Genomic DNA, 26,241 nt, shown 5'->3' with positions numbered 1-26,241 from the left:
GCGTCATCACGTCTGGGGCTAGTTGAACTCATCCTCTGTTCCTCCCCAGTAGCATTTTGACCATCTTCCCACCCCATCTTCCAATGGTATACCGACATATCTCTGGTTGTACTGATCCATTTAGTTTTCACGGCAAGAATACTGGGGTGGGTTGCCATTACCTTCCCCAGGGATCGCATTTAGTCTGACCTCTCTGTCATGACCTTCCCGTCTTGGGTGGCCCTTCACGGTTTAGCTCATGGCATCATTGAGGTGCTCAAGCTCCAGCACCACGACAAGGTAACAATCCTTTGCTGAAGTGATCCTGTGATCCTAGTATTGGTATAATATATATATACATATATAAAATATATATATTTATATATTATGTATATAATTATGTATTTTATATATAAATAATTATATATTAAATATAATATAAAATATTTATGTAAAATATATTAAAAATCCTGTTTTATTTTGCCAACCTGGTTAAGCAGCTATATATTCTATGATAGATAGCACCACCTTGTGGTAGAAAGCCCAGCATACATGTGTTTACAATACTTATGAGTTCTTCTTTAACACTTTCTTATATAGCTGGGAGCTAGAAAAGGAAGATCTTGAAGTAATGGTATTACCAGAAACATATTCCAGTAAACAGCATGGTAATAATTACATGTACATAAAAGTGCACCATTTAGAAATGTCCAGTTTTCTACAAAGTTGAGTCCACATGAGGTATGTTCTTAACATGAAAATATTTCATATTTTTTTTACTTCATTTCACTAGCTATACTATTAATTCAAAGCTTGCAATCACAGTAAAGATGTTCTGGGCAGAATCCAGAAACAGTAGAAATCAATTTGACTTGCATGTATAACTATATTTCCATAGATTTCAATGGTTCTTAGGCTACAAACATGTATCTTTTTTTATTATTATGTGCCATAAGGTCATTTTTGACTCTTAGCAGCCACATAGATAGATTTTCTCCATGATGATCTGTCCCTAACCTGTTCTTTCAAGTCTCCCAACGATGCACTCATTGCCACTGTAACTGAGTCCATCCACCTTGTTGCTGGTCATTCTCTTCTTCTCTTTCCTTCCACCTTGCCCAGCATTAAGCCTTTTCTACTTTCTTTTAAATCTTTAGTTTTTTTGCCTTATTCTGAAAAAAAGGAAAATTCTCCATTTTCCTGCGAATGTAGGAATGCACTACAGAACATCCTTTGCTAGATATGCTGTAAAAAAATGACAATCATAAAATCTAATATTAAAATTAATGCATATTAATCAAAATAGATTTTTTACGAAGTATGTTGAATTGTATAATTTGCAAAGTTTTGGTTTTTGCTTAAATTGTATGATAAGTACCTTGACGTTAAACAAGCAACAGAGCTAATTGTTTTGCTATATTGCTTGCTAACTGCAAAAACTAATGTTATAAAGCAGTGCATAAGTTAGGGCTGTACCTTTACTCTAGCTTGAAAGGTTATAACCAGAATGCAGTTTGAATGTTCTAGGTCTGCCTCTATTCCACTTTCTTTTACATGATGTCAAAGTTCAGCATAAGACAATATACTTCATGGAGTTTTGAGTCATAAGTAAACATCTTAATGTTTGACTCTGGGAGGGTATTTGGACAAGACAGATCCTAGCTCTGACTGGGAGATATCTACAGGTTGTAAGTGCTTTCATGATCAAGTTACATAATTTCAAATTGCTAGCTGGGGAATTCTGGAGGTTGAAGTCCACACATCTGAAAGCCGCCAAGATTGAGAAACACTTTTGTAGAGCGACACTTTCCTTACTTTGCCTTTTAGAATTTAACTTTTCGAGAAAAACATCCAGTGACAAAGGGGAATTATATGCAATTATATGTAAAGTCAGTTGTAGTAGTTAGACAGATCAAACTGAAGAAAATGTTATGCAGAATCCAGGTAAATGCAGGGATTCTCAAACTGTGGGTTTTAAGTAACTGAGGAAGGTGATCACTTTTAAAAAAAAACAACTGATCAGGCTTGCAAGAACACTGTCAAAATTCACTCTAGGCTTCTCTCACCACTTTGCCCATACAAAACTGCAGCAGATAGTTGCAGTATCACAACGTTTGAAAAACTCTGTTTTTAATAGATTAACTTTGAATCATTAAATTAAGCAGTATACTTATTTCTTGCCCAACCTTAACCCCAATAAAATCATTAATTTTATTCAGGGGACAGAGGTCATACAAGTTCATTTATCATTTACAGGGTCACAGTAAAACCTTGCAGTACTGAGCTACCAATACAACCTATGACTCTTGGGCATTCTTCTTAGCCTCCAGTAACAGCAATTAGAAAAATCAGAGGTGACAGGAGCATCCATTCCCAGTATTTATCATTTTGATCTTTGCCTTGAGGATAGTGCCACCATGATACTTTTCTCTTCAAGAATTTAATCAGCAATGCTTCATTTGATTGAAGGTAACTAGTAGAAATAGAGCACCTCTTTTTGTTAATTAGCCTTTTCTTTGCCAGAACATCCTGTGCTTGCTGTGACAGTACAAAACAATGACTCTCTCTGTAGGAATGATAGAACTAAATTAACCTTTGCATTGTGTGACACAGAGAAAAAAGCAACTTATTTGTTCAGCCCAGTTGCTATCTGTCTCGCTACTCTGGACTGTTTCTGCCTTGCTGCAACCTTGTTTTGTGAATAGCTTCATTACAGCTGTAATGAATCCTTTATTACACTATGATTTTCAGGAAACAGAGGTGAAAAATGTGCTTCAATACAGAGGAGATAATAAATACAGGCAAATTGTTTTATAGAAATACAATCTTTGTCTTAGCATGGTCCACGATCTGAAACTGGGAGTATGTTCTTAAGTCAAAAATGAGCACTATGTTTCCAACCTCCCTATCCCAAAACACAGGATTTGAGCTACCACTTTTTAAAATAAATCCAATTAAAAGAATAGGAATTATGTTGAAAAACAGCAATGCTGGTGGGAAAATTGTTTACTACTGCTTATGACAATGCTAAAATATCAGCATTTCAAATCCATTATATAGCCCACATGGCATGGCGTTCTGTGAGAAAAGTTTTAGAAAGTGGAAGTGCAAAATATAGATGTGTGTGGATTTGAAGCACAAAAGGGGGGGGGGTAAGCAGAAGGGAAAGACAAATGGAAAACAGGGACAGATGCATTTTGCAGCAGGAGGTGAATAGGACCATCCCATTCTAAGATGACAATCTCAAGTGGCAGCTCCTAGCCAATCCTGTTTGATTTCAAAGCTAAGCAGGTCCATCCCTGGTTATATGGGACATCCAGGGCTGTAGGCTAGATTGGGGAAACATCCTGGAAGAAGGCAGTGGCAGCCCCCTTGCGTACACTGCTAAGAAAACTGCAAGAATGCGGTCCCCAGAAGTTGAGCTTGACTTCAGAGTGCCTTGTTCTAAGAAGGCAATGGCAACCCACATCCAAACTGTTGGCAAGAAACTACATGGATGTGTCCATCAAGTCATTAGGAGCCAACTTAACTAGGATGCTTTTTATTCCAAATGCAGAAGTATAGAGGGATCTTCTCTAAATACTTCTGGGTTTTTTTTCTGTGTCAGAGGCGCCTATTCAAGGCGCTTCTGTATTGAGAGGATTTGTCAGTGACGTCACCCAACGTCGCCTTGGGGACGCCTGAGGGGGTTCCTTTCATGCCCTGTTATTTTTCCATCAAAGTACCTATTTATCTACTTGCATTTGCATGCTTTTAAACTTCTGGTGGAAAACATTTTCCTGCCAAGCTTGAAAACATCAAGCTAAGGTTAAAAGAGAGTGCCAGTTTGGTGTAGTGGTTAAGGGACCAGGCTAGTCTCCTGTGAGTTTTAGTCCTGCCTTAGGCACGAAGCCAGCTGGGTGACCTTAGGCCCATCACTCTCTCTCAGCCCTCAGAGGGACGCAAGGGCAAACCACTTCCAAAATCCCTGCCAAGAAAACTGCAGGGACTGGGCCAGGCAGTTGCCAGGAGTCAACACTGACTCAAAAGCACTAAAAAAAAAAAGGTTAGAAGGCATATATTTTGGCAGCTGTATGACTGCACAGGGCTGTTTTTCTCCTCTTACCCTATTCCAAGGGTAATGCCAGGAATGGAAAAACATTCAGAAGGAAAGCCTAGGCAGCTGTAGCAGCTCCCCTTCCTTATCTATTGCCTACCATAGGGTTCCCTAAGAGGTCACTTGGGGTTCCCTGGGAGATCACGATTTATTTAAAAATGTATTTAAAATTCGGGCAACTTCACATTAAAGAGGTAAGTTTCATTCTTTATTTTTAGTTTAAGAACACTGTTAATGCATATATAAAGGCCCTCACATGAAACGAATATAATAATTGTGTAACTTCTGGCCTCTATTTGAGCCTGAATGTGCAGAGGTTCCCTGAGGCCTGAAAAACATTTCAAGGGTTCCTCCAGGGTCAAAAGGTTAAGAAAGGATGGCCTACCATCACTATGTCAGAAGGCCTGTTTTTATCCAAGGCACAATGAGAAATGCATAATAGGATATGACTGGATTTTCTTTACTAACTGGGTGGGCATTTTCTTTTTTTGTTGCTTGCACACGACCAAGGGCCAACCAAGGGCAAGATGGATAGATGATATTCTAGAGGTGAGGGACTCGTCCCTGGGGGAGCTGGGGGTGTTGACGACCGACAGGAAGCTCTGGCGTGGGCTGGTCCATGAAGTCACGAAGAGTCGGAAGCGACTAAACGAATAAAAAAAAAAAACGCGAGGGGGTAAAAATTCACCGCACCATGCTTAGGTGCTGCAATACGCACACCGAAACTGGGCATCTTCCATGCCAAAGGACTTGGCTTATCCACGAAAGATGCGTAGGGTCGAGCCACACGAGAATGGGAAACGCGTTACCTTTGGTCCTTCGCCAAGAAGTTGGGTCCGTGCGCGCGCCTCTCTTGCGCGTGGAGTTTCCAAAAACTCTGCTCACTCCCGGGAGAAATTCTACACCCCCAGCGAGAATATTCTTCCCAGAAAGGAAAACAAAGGCAAAGCGTGCAGAAACCCGGGGGCAACGAGCGCGGCGATTGTGCAGGGCGGCGCTTCAACCCTCAAGCGTCGGTTTGCAGATCGGGAGGGGAGCGAGCGAGCCAGAGGCTGAGAGACTTTTGCTAGACCTGCGGTCCGCGCCCAGCTGCAGCGCGGCCCGGCCCTCACGGCCTCGCTTCCCCAGGCTGGCAAAGCAGGAAGGATCCGCCCCAGTTGCCCCAGCACCGAAAACGGCGGAGGCGGGAAGGGAGCAGTATGGCGTGCTACAGAGGCGAGTACTCGGTAAGAAACCGCGCGGCGGGACTCAGTGAGGGGTTTGCGATGAGCGCAGGGGGATGGCGAGATCGGGTGGCCACCCTCGCACCGTTGTGGGGGAAACTTTTTGGAAGGTCTGGGCGTTAGGGTTCGGGCCTCGGCATGACGCTAACGACGCGAGGAGAGCCGCGTTTTCTTCCCCCAAAGTTACGCGCGAAGGCGGACTGCGTAGCCTCCCGCCGACAGGTGCATGAAAGGTATCGCTTCCATAGTAACGAGACCTCTTTCCACGGCGAGTTTTTCTCTTGTGCATTTGTAGCGGAGGAGGAAGGGACAACCGAATTGGTTTGCAAGTTGAGGGAATGTTTCGAAAAGCCAGGTTCTCCGTATCTCAGTGGGCTCAACAAGCAAAGGCTGATCGACCATTTTTCAGAGATTCTTTCATAAGGATCCCTGCCTTGCTCAGCTCTGCCCAGAGGGGTTGACTATGGATCCGTGATTAGGTCTCATTGAGCTGTGACAGTCACTGAATGACACTGGACCCGTCGTTAAAGCCCAGACTAACCACTTCGGCAAAGCTGTGCTGATAGAATGGAGAATGAAAGAATACCACGTACACTGCCTTGTTCTCTTTGGGGGGGAAAAAATCAGGGTATAAATATAATGTAATTGGTAATAAATTTGCATCTGTTCCATTCAGATCATGACCCGTGTAACGTATTTATTTATCCATTAAGTGTATATCCCATGTTTCCTTCAGGAGTTAAAGGTGTTGGAAATCACATTCTCTAACCCAGAGTTTCCCCCAAGGTTGGTTGTGCTGACAGTTAGTGACTGTGGCTAAGTTACCCTATCATCTTAAAGCTAAAGGGGAATCTGAACCTGAGTTTTTCCAGCACTTTAGGGTCCTAAGTGGGAAACGAGTAATTTGCCTTGAAATCTTAGGTTAGTCAAAACAGTTAAGTGCCATATAATTGCTGTAATTTTATTTAAATTTTCTTTTGATGTCAAATCAGTTGAGTCCTAGAGGATGCTATCCTTGGAGTAATTTTTTGTTTGTTTCGGTGACGTATATTGAGCAACCATGCAATAAAGCTGTTCAAAGCATTTGAAAGAGGTGCTTTGCAACATGCAGGAGTAGGAACAACAACAAAAAGACTCTTTGAATCATTGTAGCAGCCACCATGTTTTGCAAGGCTGCTTTAGAAGCACTTCCCAGATGTCTGCATGCATACGCATGCACTGCTATTTTGCTTTGCAAGTGAGAAAAGCAAAATATTTGCTGTATACATGCACATGAAATCAGCCAGGAATACTGTAGGTTGCATAAGAGCCATATAAAGAGTTGTGTTTCGTTCATACTCTTGCTCAATGTGGAGTACCTCTTTTAATGCTTTACAACAACAACAAAAAACATAGTTAGTGACAGTGTTCATAGGTCATTTATACAGGTAGTTCTTGCTTAACGACCACAATTGAGACCAGAATTTCAGTTGCTGAGCGAAGCAGTCATTGAGCGAATCTGACTCGATTGTATGACCTTTTTTCGAGTGGTCATGAAGTGAATCACTGCAGTTGCTGAGCGAATCACATTGATTTTGCTTGCCAGAAGCTGGCCAGGAAGGTCGAGAATGGTGATCACATGACCACAGGATGCTATGATGGTCATAAATGCAAACAGGTTGCCTGGCGCCCAAATTGTAATCACATAACTGTGGGGATGCTGCAACAGTTTTAAGTGTGAGCACCCATTGTAAGCCAGTTTTTTCAGCACTATTGTAAGTCTGAACTGTCAGTAAATGAATGGTCATTAAGTGAGGACTGCCTGTACATGTATTATGCATCTAAACAGCACTTCTCCTCAAGGCATGCAACTAATCAGTTAGAATGCATTGTATGAATTGTTAAAGTTATTATTGATAAAATCTGCAGCAAAAGTTTAGCATCTCAAATCACAATAGAACTCAAGGGTGCTCCTGTGGAAGGTTATTTTTATAGCCATGTAGCATGCCTCAATTGGCAGGGGAGACCAAGACCATATAGGAAAATATTAAAGTATGTAGAGTAACTATTGGAGAAGATACATCTTCAGGTAATTCCTCCAGTCCATTTAGGTCTTAAAGTTAATTCCTTTGTTAATGCCCTTAAATGTTTCATTCAGAAATGGTTTGCAACCAATGTAGGTGGCAAAACACTGGCATAATGTGATTGCATTGGTCAATCTAATTTAGTAGTCAGTACAGTACACCTTGTTTTTAACTCTCTGAAATTTCCAAGTTATTTTAAATGTTGCCAAGTATATTTCAGTAATCAAAATGGGAGATTGCCATTGCATGTATGCATCCCCAAAAGCTTTGGCTAGAAGGAGACAGTTAATAAATACATGTTTGCAGCCTAATGAAAGTAATCACCAGGGCTGTGCAAAGTTTGAGCTCCCCTCTATAGTTCCCTTTAATAAAACATATTCCTTGGTTTTCCAAAGCACTGTTTTGGAATCAAATTAAAAGTGCTGCATAATCGAAGTAATCACCTGCTACCTTTTGAAGTAGAGCCATTAGAATGCCATTCAAAAGGGATGCTGGAAACCCAGCTGATTGCATCTTTTGAGTCTACAGCCTCTTGGACCCATGTATGCAAATAGATAGCTGAACATAATGCAAATCTTGTCCACTTACTCAGTTCTTAGCAACCAAACTGCTGTTCCTCCCTAATTGTATTAGGCCATACGAGTTTAAAAAAATATAGTGTACAATCTATACTATAGTGTAATAAATATTATATTGTATGTATATTTTCTTGTCTGTTTGAATTGGAAATAATGTTTAGTGTGAACAAGAACTGGGGGGGGGTATGTCCTCAGCGCATGTGGGTTGGCTTAAAATAGAGACATCTTAAAGAGAATAAAAGCATCTCGCTTTAATATTATTTTACACTGTTAGGTTTTCTCCAGTGACTTGGAGCTCAGAGCAAATATTCTGACCAATGCTATGCTGAGACAGAAATAACGAGGTTTCCATTTGAGATGTGTATTCCTATAAAAATTGAGAAAACACCACAAAAGAGAAACCCTGTGGTGATACCATTCCTGTCAGAACTATATGGCCGGTTGCATTTCCTCTTCAGGTCAGAAAATAGCATTGCATCATGACGTGAAGGCCCAGACTGTTGCGCATTGTGAGGAACTATATGTGGTGAAATGCTCTATTTGATCTATGAATAGCTGATTCACAGGGGCATGCCTTTTATCTCTGTTGGTACCTTCTAGCTATTCCACCAGTATGTTTCCAGATTTGAGGTATTCAGAAACCTTTGCTACTAAATTAATCTTTTGAAGTTTATAATCTGATGCTTGTGTGCTTTGTGCAGATTAAACTAAGGTGAATGACAGAACTATCCATTGTGTGGCATACAAAAAAAATATGTTGTCTATCTAAACATCCTTGATGTTTAATGCATTTTAAAATATATATTATGTGTAAATTCTAGGTTTCTGAAGATAGATTTCCTGAATCAAGAAAATGGCGACCATCGATATATAGGAAATGCACGGACAGCTTTTGGTTGATAATATTTTTCCTCTTTTGGGCAGGTTTGGTAAGTAGAGTTCCTGTTGAAATAAATGTATTGGAAAGGATGATAAGTGATTGAAATCATTAGCGAATAATCTGATAAAAATATTGCTTTATTCAACTGCAGCTGTTAATCTTTGAGTATATCAATTTTTCTGGAAGCAAAATTTCACAATATCATTTTAAACTGGTTTTGCAACTGTATATCTGTTATGTCATAGCGAGCTGTAGTGGCATAGGTGTTTCAGTATTTTACTACAATTGAATATGTTTCTCCTAAGAAAAATAACTGTGACTGCCAGACTGCTAGATACAAGGCTATAGATATACAGGTAGTCCTCGCTTAACGACCGCAATTGAGACCAGAATTTTGGTTGCTAAGTGAAGCGGTCATTAAGCGAATCTGACCTGATTTTATGACCTTTTTTGCGGCAGCTGTTAAGGGAATCACTGCAAACGTTAAGCAAACCACATGATCATTAAGTAAATCATGCAGTTCCCCACTGATTTTGCTTGCCAGAAGCTGGCCAGGAAGGTAAAAAATGGCAATCACGTGACCACAGGATGCTGCAAGGTTGTAAGTCAGTTTTCCCAGCACTGTTATAAATTTGAACCATCACTAAATGAATGGTTGTTAAGTGAGGACTACCTGTAGGGAAATCAACTTTGGTATTAGAATGTTTAATCCAGCTTTTAGCAAGAATTCCTCCCCTCTCCCCCAGGCTAGAATAATCAGAAGGTCATATTTGGGGCAAGCTCAGGAAGGGGAAGGAAAAGAGGCTCCCTGCTCATCACTTTCCCTTAAACTGGGGCTGGTTACTAATCTTGAACATTTTATTTCTTTTTATCTGGAGGAGAGGTTTTATGGGTATCAGTAAATATTCTTTGCCTTTCCTGACATCTTAAAGTTCTCCATATTAGCAGAGAAGAATATGTTTTGACTTTATCATACACCTTCCTATAATGGTATGCAGAACAATTCCTCATCTTTCCTTTCTGTTGTCCTCCCTTCACCCAAAGAGTCTATGGAATTGCAAGCACTAGCAAGTACGTAGAGCTAAACTGTTTGAAAAAAGTATAATCACTGACTGCCAGGAATAGTTGAGAATAATCCAGCTGTCAGTAAGTTTGCTGTTTGTGATGATCTGGGATGCTTCAAGATGATTTTATCGGCCACTGAGGTCACTCAGTGGCTTGTGGACTTGAGTTGGCAAAAGCACCATACGTTTCCTGGTAAGAAAGCAGGAGGTATATAATGTTCTGTTACAGCTTCCGATAAATGCTTCACTTGACATCATTGCATTATAAAGGCATCATAAATACACTTAAGTTAAGCATTGAAATAGATAACCCATAATGTTCACTAGAAAGAATGACATAGTTTGGCAGATTTATGTGAATTCCAAGAATAAAGAAGTGTGCATTTTCTTATAGATGTTTATAACAGGCTATGCTGTGACCGCTGGAGCTTCAGAAAGGCTTATATTTGGATATGATAGCTATGGAAATGTTTGTGGTCGGAAGAACACTCCTGTGGTTGGTGCACCTTTGTCAGGACAAGATATGAGAAACAAAAAGTGAGCAAGTTATTTTATACTATTTTAACATTACCTCCATATATTGAAAGTGGAATTTGATCCATCAGAAATCCATAATTGGTGTGGCTAACAGGTATTTTACATTAAGAAAAGAATGCATAAATATCCTAAAGCAACAATAATGTATAACAATATTTTGCTAAGATCCAAGAATATTTAGAAATCCTCTAAGCCTTAAAATTGTCTTCCTGTTTAATATTTTATTAAAATTTATCCTATATATTGAATAAGTCAGAATAAATCAGAATCCTATATATATTGAATAAATCAGAATAAAATTGCAGTATTATGCAGTGTGAAACGTGAAATAGAATTTCATTTTTGGTTTCATTTTAAAAATTCTGCTGCTTTTAATGGCTAGGTGAAAATTGTTGGTGAAGTAAAGTGGACATTTGATTCTTAAATAGAGATTTTCTCTCTTATCCTTAGATTTGTGTTCTTTTTGAATTCATGTGGCTTGGAAATAAAAAACCTTAATATCAATTCAGCTGCATTATGTGTATCAAGCTGTCCACAGGAGCAACTGAACTCTTTGGAAGATATTCAGCTATTTGCAGATAACAATGGTATGAGACCAAATACATGGATTCCTTTATATGCATGGTTTTGTGTATATATTTATCTTTTGAAGTCTGATAAAATATCTAATTGCTTAATCGATAAAGGCTTGAATAAATTTGATTTGATTGACTTCATATACACATGGTCCAAATTATTTTTTGCCTTTCAGCATTATTTTATTGCCATTGTACATTACAGAGCATATGTTTTGATACATATCTATAAGGATACCTTTTCTGGTTAATTGTCACCAGTTCAGATACCATTGGCATTTGTGTAAAATTAGAGGTTTTTTATCCCAGTGTCTATCACTGCAGTTCTATTAAAGATCCTTAGGAAACTTACCTACCTATATAAAAATTCCACATAAGAATTTCAGTGGTAGTTGTATTTCATTATAATAATCTATAGCTAATCTACTTTGGTAAGTGATTTGTTTGTAAAGCTGCAGACTGTTGAATAGCCGGGGCCATATATTTGTTTTTCCAGTACTAAAAAGTGGTTTTTTAGTTATAAGTAGGGCACAGAAAATCCACTTCCTTTGTCCAAGATCAGTTGTCCAAGATCAGTTAAGAATACCGTTCAGAAGAATATGAACATATGAGAATCTTGTCTCAGCGTTGAGATGATAAAGTAATAACTCCCTTCTGAAACGGAACAGTTACAGGGTACTGCTTTTTAAAAAATTTTGGTGCCTTCAAGTCAGTTTTTGACTCCTAGTGACTGCCTGGACAAGTCCCTGCAGTTTTCTTGGCAAGGGTTTTTGGAAATGGTTTGCCCTTGCCTGCTTGCTAGGGCTGAGAAAGAGTGACTGGGCCAAGGTCACCCAGCTGGCTTCGTGCCTAAGGTGGGACTAGAACTCCCGGTCTCCTGATTTCTAGTCTGATGTCTTGACTACTACACCAAACTGGCTGTCTATAGGGTACTGTACAAACATATATTTACATGAAGTATTAATGTCATTACCCATCCAACAACACGATGATTGCCCAAGTAAAGCCTAAGCCAAATAGGTAAGTAGCGGTAGAAAAATAAATAAATAATAGGGCATAACCTCTAAAATTGCATTGGGAATTTTCACTAATATATTGAAACCATTTTATGCCGTTGTATCCTTGCCTCCCTTCCCCCATTTCTGCTCATACTTTCCAAGATACAGTATATTCCATATGTGTTGGAGCTCAACTTTCATAATCCCAACCAGCAGGGGAGGCTTTGTAAATAATCCCCTGCTATTTAATACAAACTTACTAGGCATATTCAGATCACTATGATCAGTTATATTGGCTTTTGGCCTATATTCTGATAAAATGCTGACTCCTACGTCCTGACAGCCTGGGAATCAGGGATTTAAAGCAGAGCTGGGCAGAATATAAGAATGTATCTATGATTTATCTCTGATTATTGGCTATAGCTCAGCAAGAATTGCTAACTCCAAGTAGTTTAACAAGAGCAACAACAAAATTACTTTCTAAATCACATAACTGAAAGCTTGGGATAATCAGGATTGAGCTGTGTTCAGTTCACATACTTGATTCACATTCAGCTCAGTTCACATACCCAAAACAAACAGAATTCAACTATTGTCTTTTGCAGTCGTTTCCCACTGAAAGAGTGCAGGGCTTTAATAAAAAAGGAAAATACATTTGCAAGTATGAATTCTAATCTAAAGAAATGCTTCCTCCAATTCATATATAACTGCTTCCATTTTCTGAAGTTAAAATTTTATACCTAGAAAGAAGGCCTTTTAAGGAGTCAGGGTTGGAAAGACAGTTTTGCATACTGAGCTGCAAAAATCCTGATGCATGCTAAATGGGACCAAACAGATATTGAAAATTCTTAACTCTTACTGCTGTCTAATGGTTGGCTGGCTTTTTGCAGCCTGGCTATTGTAGCCCTACTGAAGAATAGTTTCTTGAAGATGGTCAGAATTATGGAACCAATTGCTTATTACAATTTCCAAAACTTAACATGGGCTTTAAAATTATTTATATATACATATACATATACATATACATATACATATACATATATATATATATATATATATATATTTGTAATAAAATGGATATTTTGTCCAATTTACTGATTTTGCTTTCTCCCTTTTTCATTTTCTATGTCTTTTAATTATATTTCAGTTTTGCTGAAATTTTACTCGTTAAGAAATTATGAAATGTGATCTACGATTTCCTAAAATGGTCTAGTGGTTAAGGCACCGGGCTAGAAACCAGGAATCTGTGAGTTCTAGTCCTTAGGCATGAAAGCCAGCTGGGTGACCTTGGGCCAGTCACTCTGTCTCAGCCCAACTCACCTCACAGCATGGTTGTTGTGGGGAAAATGGGAGGAGGAAGGCGTATTAGGTATGTTCGCTGCCTTGAGTTATTTATAAAAAACAATTAAGGCAGGATACAAATAAATAAATAAAATCAGTAAAACCAATTCCGAATACTGTGTGCGCGCGCGCATGTACAATTATGAACATATTTTATGGGTTTATTCTCTGTAGGTTCTTGCCTTTGTACATACAATTTGAATGCTACCAGTTGTATACACAGATCCAAAGCCACTGGACTTTGTCCTACCCTACCAGTGCCACCAAGGTAGGAACAACTGGATATTATTTATCTAGAATGAAACACATTTTGCATTCAATTTACTAATTTTACATTAAAAGGCATTGGTTACTCATTTTGAGAACAAACTCAGTGGTATCAAGGAAGGAATATTTTAAATGTTCTGTCTGTTCCAAGCACTCTATAGGTAGTCCTCAACTTACAACGGCAATTGGGACCAGAATTTCTATCGCTAAGCAGTATGGTCATAAAGTGTGACCACATGGGTTAGTGACAGCAATCCCTGCAGTCCTGGTTGCCGTCATTAAGTGAATCTCACAGTTGTTAGGCAAGCCAACTTACTGCCTGCTTCCCACAACTAATGTCAGTTGCAAGTCTCAGGCCCGCAGGCAGGTAAGTGGCAGCTGTTGGGTGGGGCATGTGTGCAGGGGTGTGGGAAGGGTTGGGGAGAGTGCATGAGAGGTGCTGTGCGGGTCAGGGAGGGTGCAAGGGGCAGTGAGAGGCAGTCACGTGATTGCAGGGTGCTTGGCAACCGGTCATAAGTGCAAACAGGTTGCCAAGCACCTAGATTGCAGTCACGTGACCATGGAGGACAAGTTGTAACTACCATTTGTTCAATGCTGTTGTAACTTGGGACAGTCGCTGACCAAATGGTCATAGGTCGAGGACTACCTGTACTTAAATTATCATTTTAAGCAGCTCAGTCAGTAGAAACCAGCCAAGTCAACTGTACCTGTTCCCATTCCTATTTGGTTTGTGATTGTTTAGTTTGCAAATAATTTTGAAAAATAATTTTTAAGCCAAGCTCTCGCTGCTGCTTAAATGTAACTCTTGCATGACTAACTAGAACGTGATTGTTTAACAGTCATGCTTACTTCCAGGTAAAACGGATGATGGTAGGGGTCATCTTGGAGGCTACAGATGATTATAGGAGAATCCTCACCTATTTTGTAATGGCAAATCGCATTTTATGACTAGCTGTGCAAAAGCTGTGGCATATATTTTTTGAATGGGCAAGTATTTCTTTGGCACGTACAGCATGCCCTCAAAAGTCAAGAGTTTACAAGCTTGAAAGACAGTGTGCTTTTGCCCAACCATATCAACAACAGCTCTATGGTAGGGTAGTTATATTGCATAAAAGAGTTGTCCTTGACAAAATGATGTTGCTTCTCTATCCATTAAATCTCCCTTGGAGGACAAAAAGCCTCTGGATTAAGATGGGTAAATTTTGGAGCAATACAAACAAAAATATTCTTAGAAGGGGTTCTTTATATTACCTTGGGAGAATTATTTTCCTTATAGGCTTCCTTCTTAAAATAGCACAGTAAATCTATTATCTTTTCAGGCTTAGCAGTGCTTTGCACTCAAAAGTAAAAGCTGCTTTGGAGCATGGGGAGGATGTGTACATAGCACTTGTAAAGCAGATGTGTCTTTCTCTGCAATTGCACAACTGTTCACAACTTTTAGTGAGTTGCAGGTGGTATGTGCAGTTACCATTCTCACTGAAGCTGCTTTTTGCTTTCAAAACTTAAGCGCTACATCATACAGCGAAACCTGTATGATGTATTAGCCTTTCCCAAACACTATCCAGATTGCTGAAAATCTGGAATTCCACCTAGGGATTCTGCAACTTACAGTCCTAATGACATCTAGGGTTGGGATAATCCAGTCTATATAGTTGTTCTCCCTGCCCTTCCCTGGCTCTACAATGCAGCTGAAACTTTCATTCCAGCGTTTTCTCTTTTTAACATTTATTGTATATATATTTTAATCATCCAGCTTATCTTTTCCGCTGTTTAATCGATGTGTTCCACGGAACACTGAATGCTATTCCAAGTTTGCATCTGTACTAATAGATGTGGTAAATGAGGTGGACATCTTTCATCGTGTTCTGGGTGGGCTTATGGCAGGAAGAGATACAGTAACAGGACTGTGTATTCTTGCATTGGGTAAGTTGAGTCTCAATTTAATTCATATAAAAATTAATTACATTTATCTTTAAAATACATTATTAGTGCCTTACAAGATACATGCAACTTTGCTCTGATGAATCATCTTCAAACAAATAAAGGCAAAGTTACCCATGAAGAAGAATATCTCTGATCATAAATTTAGCTTAAAAGTTCTCTGTTCTACATATCACTAATGTATCTCAGTGAGTGATAGGCATTTTTTTCTTATTAAAATGTAGAAAAGATGCATAATAATTTTCTTAAAGAAAAAAAATGTCCATATTAATGTTGCACAAATGGGAAAAAAATCAAAATCTACCCCAAATCATGCCAATCCTTTTTATGACTGATCAGATAGATACAAAAAGGTGTGCAAGCTTTTGAATTCTCCAGAAATTTCTCTGAATGTTACATTACAAAAAACAGGAAATAGAGAAGGACGAATGGGAGCTCATAATGCAATTTTTATAATACCTGTTCATAAAATGGCTGCTGGAGAGGATTTCACTGTTTATGACATGTCATGATAGTTGCCAGTCAAAAATACCCATTTTAACATACATTCAAAACTAAGAAGCAAATGAGATTCAGGTATAAACTTACAGTACTACCCCACACACATTTCTACTTTCAGTGACAGCTGCTCTTGCCTTCATGGAATTCTGCTGAGGAGCATCCTTTAACCTTTGCTTTTTGAAGACAGATTAGTAAGAAAAGTAGCAGAAAGTGCTTGTGAGCATATAGTCCCATGCAGTTGTATCAAAGTAAAGTAAGAAAACACATTTATCTCAATATTTATTGATATGATTAATTAAAAATAAAACAAAAGCTATAAATGGGGCTAATGAAATGTAAAAAAAAAAAAACTACACTGGTAATAATATTCCCAAGAACTGAGTGTTGTTTTTTTAATATTCTTGCTTTTCAGGAAAGTGAATACAGGTAGTCCTCACTTAATGACCACTTGTTTAGTGGCCATTTGAAGTTATGACAGTGCTGAACGAGGGAGGCTTACAACGGGTCCTTGTAGTTGCAGCTGTCGCAGTGTCCCTGCGGTCACATGATTGTGATTCGGATGCTTGGCAGCCAGCTCACAATTACGACGGTTGTAGCATCCCACAGTCACGTGAACGCCATTTGTGACTTTCACTGCTGACTCCAACAAGCAAAGTCAATGGGGAAGCCAGCAGGAGGTCACAGATGGTAATCACGTGATCGCAGGCTACTGCGACTGTGTAGGATTCGCTAACAATGGCAGCTGGGACTGCTGGAGCTGCCATCATAAGTTGATGCAGTCATGTGATGCGTTGCTTAGTGGCAGAGTTCCCGGTCCCAATTAGTGTCGGTAAGGGAGGACTACCTGTAATTTAATCATTATTAAAATAACTTGAATTCTGACCTATTTCTAAATTAGGTCCTTTTCTTTCTTTCAGAATTTAGCAACTGATAATCTGCTAATGTAAATACATACAGTACATGCATGCATGCATATATATATATATGATTTTTACACACACAAACATAAACATACATATATATGTACGATTATTATGTATACTTTCTGTTGATTCAGAAAGATTAATACATATTTGAAAATTACATAATATTTCAGTTTCTAGCAAAAGAAAATAATTCTGAATACAAATATAGTGAAAATGAAATGAACAACGTAAGAAAAATGGAAAGTTGATCATGTATCCTTAAATATAAGCAACCAAGAATGAGTGCAGTAGAATGTGAATAACAATATGGTGTTTGGAAAGTGAATTGGAAGGGAAATTGAATTAATTTCTATACCAAACCTACAAGACCTATATATAAGAGTTATTGTTAAAATCAAGGACAGCATGTACACAGTGGGACTGCTTTTGGGTCCTTTAATATTTGGCAATTAAATTGGCAAGGAATGCAGTTGTCATCTCTTAAGTACAAAGAAAATTTCCATGTAATCCATTTAATTAGCTTGATAAAATTAGTCATCTGTTCCATTATTTTCATTGCAGTCTTCTCTGCCCTAATGATGATAGCCTTCAGATTCATCAGTATACCTGTGGTCCATATTTTTCTCACACTACTTGTATTTGGATTACTATGTAAGTATTTATTCTTTTGATTTCTATTTAGCAAAACTGGCATTCATGCCAAAGTATCATATCAGTTACACATTAACATAAGGGCTTTTCACTTCCTTTCTTCCTGGTGAAAATCTCCCATCAAAAGACACAATTTATTTCAAATTCCCCTATTAAAATGGACAAATATAGACAATATATTGTGTCAAAGTTTACATCCCTCCTACAGAAGATGAACTTTCTCAGGTGAGATAAATAGAGTGACTATAATGTTCTCTTTCTGCATACCTTAATGGTACTATTAGGATATTTCAATGCCTGTATGAATCTGCCAAATACATTTGGGAAGCTGTACATATCATTTTGAATATAATCTTAAGAGGTATATTTGGATAAGTAAAAGGTGTATATATCTATATTTTCAGGTATCAACCTTGAGTTTGGAACAGTAATTGTTGTAGTCATATAGACAGTGTAGTTGTGCGTCTTTGAAAGGAGAAAGTGTCATTGATTATATTCTGATCTCTTTTTTATCATTTATTCTTGTCCAGAATGTTGAGATTGAGGAAAAATCTAATAATCATCATCTGTCTTTTATTCAAGTAATGCAAGGAAATTCACAGCATAAAGTAGATCACCCTGTTAAGTAGTCTGTGCAATAAAATGGGGGGAAATTTGAATCTCTCCCTTACTGCTAAATTCTGAATTAATATCAGCTTTCCTGGGGCCCAAAAAACATCTAACTGGAACTAATACATATTGCAGTAAGAACTGTAGGAAACTGAGGGAAATGGTTTTACTGAAACTCACATCAACATTGCCAGTTTTCCTTGTGTTTTCTAATGTTAAACTTGATGGTTCCACAAAGCAATATTTAAAAGATTTCATATTGGATCTTCCAAGACTAGACTTTCAAGTCATGTTTGTTTCAGTGGCATATTTTCAAATCCTATCAGAGCACAGTTTCCATGTTAAGCATAGGACAGAAGAACATGCACATTATTTGCTACTCTGACCATAATTTAAAACTTAGAATTAACTAGAGCTCTTGTCTCAGTTTTCAGATTCTGCAAGGATTTGCTTCTTATTAACAAATCAAACTACAGTCATTTATTTGCTATTCCAATTTAGAATATTGACATACATTTTCCAGACAACTGCCATAGACTGTATGGAATATCATCTGATGTAGCTATTTGCTTTAAGCTTGCTAGTCCATATCTTCTTTTTCTTGACATTTTTTTCAGGAATGACTTTGCACTTTTATTTTGTAATTTAGTGCCACAATGTTTTTCTGCCCATGTTGTAATAGCCTTACGTTTTAAACACTGGCCTTGATGGTCATCTCAATTTTTTATTTTATTTAATGTCCATAAATTAAATATCAGTAACATTTGTGCTGAATAATAAGGTTCAGTGTAAATATTGTTGACCCAATGTATACATTTTGAAAGTGTATTAACTTAATTATCTGAGCTTAGCACATTGCCTATAAAGGGTTGCACCTGCACAAATAATGTTGCAAACTTTATAAAACTGAGGAGAATTTAGATGGGAAGCCCAGCCACCACCACTTGGAATGCTTGTGTTCCATCAGTTCTTTATTAACTGTTGCAACAGTAGCATCACTGGAATTTTCTCCATTTCACTACAGTCTAGCTGAGGTTGGTGGTCTTCCTTTTCTCTCATTAATTTACTTCCTTTGTCCCTTTTTTCCTTTCCTGCCCAATGGAGAGTTGGGAAGAAATTATGCAAAGGGGCTTAAGAACCTGCCTGTCTGTCCATTTGTCCATTAGCAGGATGATGATTCTCCAAAAGTAGAATGTACATTTGGGATGGCAGGAGAAGCCAGCACAAGAAAGGTTGAATGAGAAAAGTGGCTGGATTGAACTTGGGGTCTGGAGAGAAAAAAATCCAGGAAAAAAGTCACCAGTGCATCTCTATGGAAGAGGCAGTAGAGCAGTGGCTCGGATTGCCGCTGACTGCTCCATTCTAAGTCCCCCCCCCCCAGAGTGGAGCATGTGCGGCCTGCCCTGGCCTTCCCAGTGCGGATGTGCACTCAGATGCACAGACACAACATGAGGAAAAGGGAAAACACACACCCAAAGCTTTATTTTGTTAGATAGGGGGAAAAAAATACAAACACCTCCTACAACCACTGATGGTAAGGAGGTTGGAAAGAATTCCAGACACCATACCCTCCTTGTTAATTTTTTTGTTAAAGAGAAAAGAACAGAGGATGGAAATAGTACACATCTTTGCATATGGCTTGTAGGGCAGCAGTCTGTAATTGCTCTCGGTGTGGCAGCAAACTACCATCAAAAGACAGAAATGTACTCGGCCTCAACTATGTAGGAGGCAGCCATGAAGCTGATTCTCTTGTGGCCTTGCTTACGACCTAACCCCCTTCCACAGCAGCTAGCAGCCTGACAAATGTAGCATCTGCTCAAATCTTTCTAATCAGCGGTTAATGATCTTCACATACAGAAAATAGCAAGTCCTGTGTTGGTTATTTGCACTAGGTGTGTGGCAGAGTGCTGGAAAGCGTTTGGCCCGAGAGATCAGAAAAAACACACACCAGGCATTTCTATAAAAATAAATGTATTTACAGAAAGCATAAAACATAAGCAAGTTCCATATCCAGAAATCCTGGATAGGCACAAAAGCTTCTTACATAAACATATTTACAAGCTCATATTTTACAAGTTCAGACACACATACACATGCTCTGAGTAGAAACAAGCTGCTGCTGCTGCTGCTGCTGCTGCTGCTGCTGCTGCTGCTGCTGCTGCTGCTGCTGCTGGGCTAAAACAGAAACCAAAACCTTTCTGGTGGCAAGCTTCCCCCCAGGCAAATCAGCAGCTTTATCTTATATGGTCATCTTTTCACACCCCAAGCTGAGGATACTTAAGTCTGACCTTGTCATCCTGCCAGAGTGATTTGTTACCATAGTAACTTAGTGCCTTGGTCGTGCAAACAACCAAATACCAAAAGGTGTGGATGTTCATAAGTCACCTTAGCTAATGGACAGTCATATTCCAGGTACTATACATATGGGCCAATGTCCCCAGTGACTAAATGCCTTGAACGCATGATTTGAGAGGGTAGGTGACATCCTTTCAACTCCCTAGTCATATCAGCCTCCCAGGGCAAATCTTGACAAGGCACTAATTTCACCCTTAGAGCTACAAATTGGACAAAGAGCTACAAATTGGACATAGTGGGCTGCTACAGGTTCTGTTCTAATACAATAGTTGTATTATCCTTTTGGATCTCATACCAGACCTATTTGGATTGGTATAATCACTTTCCATGGGACAAAGCTGCATTATTATTATTTTTTGCCTACCTGGTGATGAAAAAGCTTTCACTCTCAGGTTTTTGACAAAAACTAGCCAATTACCCAGCAGCAAAGAAATACTGCAGAGTGTAAAGCACAATGTGGAACAATCACCTGGTGTGGCTCTTGTACCAAGAAATGTACAACTGGATAAGGAGTGCTATTCAGTAATGCATCAGGTAATGTCATGGAGTCCATGTAGAAGATTAAAATAATGTTACCTAAAATGAGAATCTTTTACTGCCTCATTGGGAGATTTCTTACCCAGCCTAGGCCAGGAAGTGCTAACAACTGCTTTTTGACTTTCCATGCTTATATTGGCAGAAGTGGGCTGTTTCCCACCTTCATATCTACAGATAAGAGGGGTCTGGCCATTTTTGCATTGGATGTAGTACTCCAGTTTCTGTTAAAGAGTCAGGAAATTATCTTTTCTTTTTTCTAGGAGTGTACTTGTGTACTTAGCTCCCATCGCCATCAGTGTTCACCTCATCAATCGGTTCGGTGTTCTGTTCATGAAGTTTTTAAAGAGCTTCTACAATCTCTGTTCAGTTGGCCTAGAGCTTCTCCATGGTACTTACTGCCATACCATCTTCAGCAAATCACAGTGATGCAAAAGTGATACGGATGTGATGATGCCATCACACAAATGCCATCATTCCATATTTGTATTCTGATAACTGACACAAGTATTAAGTCATGTCATTTGAGTGATGATACCATGGTACGTGTATCATTTTGGTGTCGTGGCAGTTTGCTGTAAACACGCGTAAGTTGTCATTTGCTTCCTTGCCCCCTCTCCAGCGAACACCTACGTTTACCACTCTATCCCAGAAGCCTTTTACACTTGATCTTAGCCAAAAGGCCCAGAAGCCTTTTGGATATTTAACAGTAGTAGACATTCAGTTGCTCTTGCATAGTTTCCTTCCTCACAGTCCAACAAGAAGAATGGTTCTCTGTCCAAAGTGTCCTCTCAAAAGTTGCGTTGGATTTTCATTTAAACCAGTTGGTGGTTCTGCCTACCATCTTTACAACAATCTTTCTACTACTCAAGAGTGGTCTGTAACTGGCATTATCCAGCAAACATCTGCGCGTCCACAGAACCCGCTCTCCTTTCCCTTTGAGGATGCTTGTGCCTACAGTTGTGGGCATCTGCGTTTCCAAAGTCACTCTGATGGGAAAAGTATGAGCTCCACTCATACATACAGTGGGGGCAGCCAGGCTTCCCCTCCCTTTCAGCTTTAAAAGTTTCCTGAAGTTCTCCTTAGAAGATTCTCGAAACAGATGCAGACCCATGTGTATTAATTCATTCATAACCAAAGAATCCAATTGCAGTCAAACATCCTTAGCAGGTAGTTGGAGTAGAAGGTGATACGCATCAACATTACTTTCTCTCAAAACTGCAAACTAGAGTAGAGTTTTACTCTTGTGTTACCATTTTTGTGCTAACCTAATTTTTTAGTCTCTTTGGAACTGCAGTTGAATGATACATCATGCTGGGTAGATACTTGATGATCAGCTTAATATGCCAGTGCTGCTGCTTGTCTTTCAAATTAAATAAACATTGCTTGATTTTTGTATTTGTTCTAGTTGTCGCAGGTGTTATGTGGTGGCTTTATTACAATTACAGCAGTGAGCCCAGCGTAGAATTAGAAACTGAAAAGGAAAATATGAAATTATTATTTGGACTTTCTGTTATATCTACAGTTGCTGCGGTAAGGCATTTATGCATGTTGTCACATATATTCTGTGGATAATTTATTCAATATAGGGTAAGATGGGACTTCGTCAGAAGTAGTTGCTAAACTGAACACCTTCAGCTAATTCCCTATTTTTAATTGCTTCTGGCAGATGTAATTAAAATTGCTTCTGGTAGGTTTACATGAGATAGTGTAAAAGCCTGTGGTAGTGCAGTTGAATATACACACACACACACATCAGCATTTGTACCAGGTGAATTATCTTTCCTTGATATGGCTGTTGCTGAACCATGATGAAGTACAAATGTGCACCTCCTTTCTTACGCTGTTGCTCACCAGTGAATGCTAGGAGAGATGGTGGCTGCCCTATTCCCTTGGATCCTGCTGTGAATACCTGATCCACATAAGGTATTGCTGTTCTAAGTCACAAATACATCTTATGTACATCAGTCTGAAACTTTTCAGATGATACTTGGTTGGAACATTTGTTTTTCTATACCTTTCTTATGATTTATACAAATAGTTAGTAAGATTATATTTAAGGACATCAGAGCACTGATAAATGAAAAGTAATCACATCAGTCATAGCCAAATAAGTCAGATTTCAGGGATGCCTAGATGCAGCTCATTTGCTTTGAACCTAATGTATAATTTGGAACCTTTTGTGAAGACAATTAGAAGATCCAGTTGGTCAGTAATGGAATTTCATTTAAAATACATTGTGCAAGACTGTCTCAAACATTGTATGTATAGGGCTAGGAATGTACTAAATTTTTAAATCAAACTACTTGATAGATTCTACCAGTTAATGAATGTCAGGTTACAGTGGAATAGAACATATTTAGGCTGTAGCAGAGAGAGAAAACATAGAGCTGCTGCACCTGTGGATTTTACCAATGTGTATTAGGCTTTTGTGGTCCATCGTCAGATTCAATTAATACAGATTTGTGGGCCTCAAGAGTCAGTAACAATGTGTGTCTCATGAACTATTATACCCAGTTGCTGGCACAAGGGGGCAGCAGATATACTGAGAAAGATAGCTGTATTACAATAATATACAAAAGTATATTCTGAGTACACTTTTTTACACAACACTTTTAGCAATGTAGTGTTAAGACAGGGATCTTTCAGTGTACAAGAAGTAACAGATCAAACAAGCTGAACCTTATTTGATCTTTATTCATAGATATGATTGGTCTCGTTATGTTGTTGCATCTTCCTGCTGTATAATTGTAACTGTTCATACTCAAATCAATAAGACGACTTAAAAAAAAAGGAGTGTCCCAACCAAAAGTTTATTCATTTGTTGAATTTATATTCGAGCCATTTCTGTGTAGGATCTATGATTTTCATAGTTTGTCTTCTGCACATTTTCTGGGGCAAAAGTGTGCAAAATAGTGATATGGTATTGAAATCTTACTCTGTGTGTTGGTTTATTTATAATGTAGATTTGTAAGACTACCCATCTCAAAATTACTCTGGTCAGTGTACAAATTAAAAACTAAGTAGAGTACCTAAAACCAAGCAGAAGACTTTCTCAGTTGGTAGTAGAAACATTCTAATGCATTATTTTTCTTTTCGTAGGTGATCCTAATTTTCCTGATAGTGTTATTAAGGAAGAAGATTCACTTGATTATACAGCTCTTTCAAGCTGCCAATAAAGTAATTGGCAAAGCCCCTTTTCTGTACTTTCAGCCTGTTTGGACTTTTATAATACTTATTTCGTTCTGGTTGTACTGGGTGGCTGTGCTACTTAGCTTAGGAACTGCAGGTCAGTAATGTTAAGTAGATTCTCTTTGCTACATAAATATATTATTATTTTCCTGATGGGTAAAGGTTATTCAAATTGTCTAGAGGTGTGTATGTTTGAGCATGTGTGTGTTATTTTTATTTTCTTGTATTGCAAAATACATTATGATGGATGTAGAACCAATCAAGCGAGACTGTAATGTGGTTTTTATTTGTTTATCATAGATATTGGCTTAAGTTGTTATTTTATGAAGAGTTTATCCTGGCTGTGTATATTTACTTCTTTTGATCTGCTGTTATTTGACCTTAAGATAAAAATAGAATTTCCTAAAAAAAAATCTATTTTCTCTTAGTTGCATTTAAGGAGGCTTGGATGGGTATGGTCCTGAGTCAAGAAGGCAAAGTTGGTGAATCCATACTTCTTCAGAATGTGTAGTATTGCTTGCAATAAGAAAGCTTAACAATGTTAATTGTGTGGTTTAATATACCTGCAAAGGGAGTATTTTGTTTCTGCTGTAAAAATAAAGGAGAGGATGCAAAGTCCTCAGATCATACCGATGGTAAGGATGAATATGAGTACAAATGTACAATGTGAATGCAGAATTTAACAGTCAGTTGTTGCAACCAGATTCACATTCTCTTTTCAAATAGAGCAAGATACCCTTTGATGTTTAGTGATCAGTTATTCCCTTTGTCTGCGAATGAATTATTTGAATATACTGATTGCAAAGTACAATGCAAAAATAGGTGCTAAGATATAAACATTTTAGTTGCCTTTTTAGTGAGAAGGAAGCCATTATTATTTAATTTTGCTTCTATTTGCAAATATTTAGAATGAAAAAATAATTGAAAAACTATTCATGTATGTATGTTCCCAAACCCTTCTGTACAGAAAAGCATCGAGGGATAAAGTCACAGTGATGCCTTTCTGTTGTCAAAACATTACAATTGAATAACAGATATGCCAATTAGTATTGTTTCTGCTATATGAGGGGTCAGTATTTTTCCCCACCTTCCTCTGTTAAAATTACATTTTCATGGGACAGAGTTAGATGTATCTCTGCTGGTTAGTTTTACATGGTGCAGTTGTGTCCCACTCCAAAGAATAAAAGCCATAAGGAAAATTATTTGAATTCTGAAGTGAAGCATTATAAATAATTTTGTGCTCTGTAAATTATTAAGATAAATAAGGAAATCAGGGTGAACAGTCAAATAGTGTGGAAATTTATTTTTCATGTGACAGTGAAACCTACTTCCATGTTTATGTCAGGCAGATACCATCTTCCTGGAAAATTTTGGCCTTTGATCCAAAGGGCTAGACATTTAGTGGTGTGTGAGCCTTGCCTTCAAATGATCTTGCTCTGATCCAATCCGAACCTAATTATGGTGCTGGTTTAGGTTTCAGAACTCTAGTAGCTCTGGACTCAGTGCCACAAATCTAATGGAATTGACTTGTTCTTCCTTGTATGAGTTAGAATCTAAGTCAAACCATTGCTTGGAGTGGGAGTTCTGAAATGATCAATGGTGTGACATTAAATGCTGCTCTATCCTTTCTGTTCTACAACTTAAATCTCTAGTAGATATTGAAAATGACTATATAACACTCTGTGAATTGTGTTCTGACACTTTAGTATGGAAATATGAATCAGTAGATGAGTGTGACAGAAAAGGAAAATTGCCTTTATCAATAGTCCTGCATGGTTTTCCCTTAGCTGACCCTAGATAATAGCTAATATTTTGTTAGGTTACAAGGAAACGCTTTCTATAACCTTGAAAAGAGAGCTTGTCTTTGTACATAGGAGTGTGATTCTGAAGGTCACATATTTCCTAGACAATGTACTTCACTTAGAATACTT

General features: G+C 38.3%; 1 protein-coding gene across 2 annotated transcripts in view; it reads left to right on the top strand.

Annotated features, from left to right (window-relative positions):
- Positions 1–5,089: 5,089 nt before the first annotated feature.
- Positions 5,090–26,241, top strand: part of SLC44A3 (solute carrier family 44 member 3) — a 43,303-nt gene continuing 22,151 nt past the window's right edge. For both annotated transcript variants that reach the window (XM_063298289.1, XM_063298288.1), the window contains exons 1-9: positions 5,090–5,301; positions 8,761–8,868; positions 10,278–10,420; positions 10,871–11,007; positions 13,509–13,602; positions 15,355–15,524; positions 17,531–17,620; positions 22,527–22,651; positions 24,221–24,407. In XM_063298289.1, the coding sequence (XP_063154359.1) occupies positions 5,275–5,301; positions 8,761–8,868; positions 10,278–10,420; positions 10,871–11,007; positions 13,509–13,602; positions 15,355–15,524; positions 17,531–17,620; positions 22,527–22,651; positions 24,221–24,407 (1,081 nt within the window). In that variant the 5' untranslated portion in view covers positions 5,090–5,274. The remainder of the gene's footprint in view (positions 5,302–8,760; positions 8,869–10,277; positions 10,421–10,870; positions 11,008–13,508; positions 13,603–15,354; positions 15,525–17,530; positions 17,621–22,526; positions 22,652–24,220; positions 24,408–26,241) is intronic.

This window comes from Candoia aspera, chromosome 3 (genome assembly GCF_035149785.1).
Source record: "Candoia aspera isolate rCanAsp1 chromosome 3, rCanAsp1.hap2, whole genome shotgun sequence".
NCBI lineage: Eukaryota > Metazoa > Chordata > Lepidosauria > Squamata > Boidae > Candoia > Candoia aspera.
This window is presented reverse-complemented; position numbering and strand designations above follow the sequence as displayed.